At 40.2% G+C, this 3,849-nt stretch overlaps 1 protein-coding gene across 1 annotated transcript in view; it reads left to right on the top strand.

Moving 5' to 3' along the window:
- Positions 1-287: 287 nt before the first annotated feature.
- golga7ba (golgin A7 family, member Ba) overlaps positions 288-3,849 on the top strand; it is a gene marked incomplete at both ends in the record, with an annotated part of 9,332 nt that continues 5,770 nt past the window's right edge. Inside the window, 2 exon segments of the mRNA XM_014027848.1 lie at positions 288-477; positions 1,181-1,306. Coding sequence (XP_013883302.1) covers positions 466-477; positions 1,181-1,306 — 138 coding nt within the window.

Below are 3,849 nucleotides of genomic sequence, written 5' to 3'. Positions count from 1 at the left end.
CCACACAAATATGTCCAGTGGTTTAAGTCAGAAATATACAAAAAATTTTTTATAAAAATAATAATTAAAAAAAAGAAAAAACACTTTTAAGTTTTCAGGAATGGCTTTCCAGACAAAATGCGAATATCATACAGACATGGCCAGTGGTTTGAGTGAGAAATACAGTATACAACAATGACAACAACAACAACAACAATAATAATAAAGAGAGAAAACACTTCGACATTTTCAGGAATGGTTTTCCATACAGAATATGAATATCTTACAGACATGGCCAGTGGTTTAAGCAAAACCAGTTAATTTTGGCATCTTTGTGGGGACACTGTGATTTCTTTATACGGCTCTGGGTTGTTGCTTTAAGCTCCGCCCCCCGCGTCATTTAACCCCGCCTCCTCCCGTTTTCGTCCGATTTAGCAGTTTTCAGCTGACGAAGGGATTCTTCCCCCCACGTCCACGGATGGCAACATGGCGACAGAGGTAAGACCAATCGTCCTGTCTGTGTTTTTATCTCAGCTTCAGATTTCAGTCAAACGCGTGGACAAGTTTATAATGACTTAAAATATAAATGAAATGAGAGAGAGCACCGACTGTGTTCCACATTTTACTACTTGTTTCGTCACAACCGTATTCTGAGATGACGTGTTTTGAGAAGAAAATGACTACGTGTGTGACAAGAAGGCAGAGATACGCAGCAGTGCAGCGGCCTCACAATAAGCTGAGTGGTGAAAGCAGATTGTTAATCCGGTGACAGGCCACAGTTTGACCGTAGAAACACGCCGAGAGAAGCGTTCAGCACCAAGGACAGCAGCCTCRTCCTCAATGCTTCCTGCCTTATAGTACAGCAGCCTGCCTCCGCATGTTTCYCCTCATCGATCTGTTGGGAGGTGTGGTGAAATGTCACCTCCTGCAAAGCTACTCCTCACTTAAACACCAGCGGGGAACAGAAAGGACATGTCCAGTGTGTGGATCAGATGACATGTCCAGTTCTGGGCTCTGCTCCAGCACACACCAGCAGACACTGAGCCATAAAGCAACTGATCCCATTCTGTCTGGTCCAGCTCCATCCCCCAGCACCTCCACACCAGCTCCTGTTTGTACACAAGTCAACCGACGTCTCTCTGGAGGCTCATTAAACACAGACTGCAACAAACCCTTACAGTGTTATTTTTGTACTCCTTAGTTTCACAACCTCCAGGAGCTGAGGCATAGTGCATCTCTTGCCAACAAAGTGTTCATCCAGAGGGACTACAGTGAAGGAACCACGTGCAAGTTTCAGACCAAATTCCCCTCTGAGCTGGAGAGCAGGGTAAGGAATGGGTTTACTGTCTAACGTGCTTCTGTTACGGACCGAAACATCGAAACAGTTTAATCTTCTCATTTAAAGGGGACATATCGTGCAAAATCCACTTTTTTATCCGTTAAATACATTTTGTTGTGTACTTGGAGTCTGTAGGAGTGCAGAAATTTTGACTTTAGTCTTTCCCTTTGTTGCTTAGATATCGTTATATTCTGTTTGGGTCATAAAAACTCATTCAGTTTTCTTTATTTCCTCCGTCAAGGAGGTTATAATTTCGGTCATGTCTGTCTGTCTGTTTGTGGACAAAATTACTAAAAAACTTACGAACAGATTTTTACGAAATGTTCACCACAGGTGTGTATTGGCCGAAGGAACACACCATGAAGTTTTGGTGATAATCCAGATCCAGTAATTTTTAAAGAATTCTTCACAATTTCAGGTTAGGGAAAATAGCCTTGGTGGAAGTTTGTTTCTCTGAGTGCTTCTAGTTATATTTACATAATATTTATATGTTGTTTTCCGAACTATTACGTCAAATTATTTGTGACAGAACTGCCAAATAAGGTCTGGCCTTACCAACTACATTTTGGTGGTCTTCATTCTCCTCTGGCTCTGGGTCAGACTCTGGCTCCAACATGTAAGGCTGGATGGACAAGTCTTCCCTTGTTGACATCTTTTAATTAATTTGTAAATAAAACGTTTCTGTGCCGCTGTATAGTCGTAACGTCCTCTATCAATTCAATTCAAAAGTACTTTATTGATCCCAGAGGGAAATTAGGTAATGTTACAATAGCTGCGTTTCCATTGCAAATGTGCACAAAACTTTGTCGAAATTCTGTTAATGTCGAAAAACACAGTTTTGCAACTGCGGTGTTTCCATTAAGTAAGAAATGTTATTAAAGTCGCGCGTGAATATGTTTGTTCTCACGATAAGTCGTTACAAACATGGCAGCGATGGATGTAAACACATAGCATGTTGCAGGAGATGTCGGCGTCTTTTATCGAGGCTTTCCAGAGACAAGTCCCTGCTTGGGAGCAGCCACGTATGCAACGTTTTTGGGAAATTGTAGTCGGTGAGTTTACTACTTTCTTTTACTACTTCTATAATATTACTACTACGGCTGTGTCCAAAACGACAGGCCGGGTCCTCCGGAGGACCCAGACTACCCGATCAAGGTGGGCCGGGTCCTTGGTAGACTGGAAAAAAAGAGGCTGTGAATTTGGACGGTCTAGCGTCCCGTCCTTACGTCATGTCACCTAGCAACTGTGACGACGCTAAACAAGCAAACTTCAATCAAAACTAGAAAAATATCAATACATTAGCATTATTAAAATCACAAAACTATAAAATTAACTTAAAGGTAACANATAATAATAATAATAATAATAATAATAATAAATAATAAGAACTAAGAACAGAGGAGTGAAGACATGTTTTTGTTAATGTGATTCACAGAGTCTGACTGGAATGAAAACTTGTTTACAAATTGTTTTGTGAATATGTGTTGTGTACCTGCGTGTCGCTGCTGAGCACAGATGCTTCACCGTCTCTGGGATAGCTTATTTCCACCACTGAGTTCATTTCACCAGATTCAAGAGCTCGACTGATGATGGTGTCATCAGGCCAGGAGACCTCCAGAACCTTCACCTCATCTGTTCCTGCAGGTCACACATGTTAAATCTATGTTATATATATTTCTCACAGTAGATTGTTCCTTTTAGTTTGATCTCTGCAGTGAACATTTCTATGTTCATTTTAAGTGAAAGACTTGCTTTGCTAATTACAAGTTTATTTAATTGCAATTCGCCATTTAGCCTTTAGATGTTTTATAAAACTTTGACCTTTTATTCACTGACAGGAGAATCTTATCTTTTTTTTGTCAGGAAAGCAAATCAAACTTACGGCACATGTTAAAGTAGAAATCTCCTGCTTTTAAATCCTTCTTTTTCAGATTTACATCATTCATATAAAGTAGAACTGCAATGCTTCAGTCTGTATTCCTCCTTATTTTAAATCCACAAGCCCTTCTTTCACCGCTTTTCTGAGGCGACTCAAATCAACTCGTTTTGAGGCTGTCTCTTTAAATACAAACAAGGCGCTTCAAACCCCTCCCCCCTCTCCAGCTTCCAGACCAGTTCATTCTATTTTGATAGAGAAGGTTACCATTATGACTTTTTATTTACTAATTAATTACCTCCACCAAGGGTGAGGTAATGTTTTCTGTCGTATGTCTGTCTGTCGTTCTGTCTGTGGACAACATTACTCAAAAACTTGTAGACAGATTGTCATGACATATTTTTACCACATGTGGTACTGGGCCAAGTAACACACCTTTAAATTTTGGTGATGTTCTGGATCAGGATGTGGATACAGGAATTTTTTTTCTTTTAACACTCTGAGATCGGCAAAGCTGTGATGCTTTCACAGGGCTTCTGTAAAAAACAGTGAGCTGGATTGGACAGCACGCACTTCAAACTTTATAAAAGTAATGTTAAAACCACATTTAATGATGAATAATTTCAAGTACACTTCGCTGCAGCATGCAGAACGG

The sequence above is a fragment of the Austrofundulus limnaeus genome, unplaced genomic scaffold, assembly GCF_001266775.1.
Source record: "Austrofundulus limnaeus strain Quisiro unplaced genomic scaffold, Austrofundulus_limnaeus-1.0 Scaffold690, whole genome shotgun sequence".
Classification (NCBI taxonomy): domain Eukaryota; kingdom Metazoa; phylum Chordata; class Actinopteri; order Cyprinodontiformes; family Rivulidae; genus Austrofundulus; species Austrofundulus limnaeus.
This window is presented reverse-complemented; position numbering and strand designations above follow the sequence as displayed.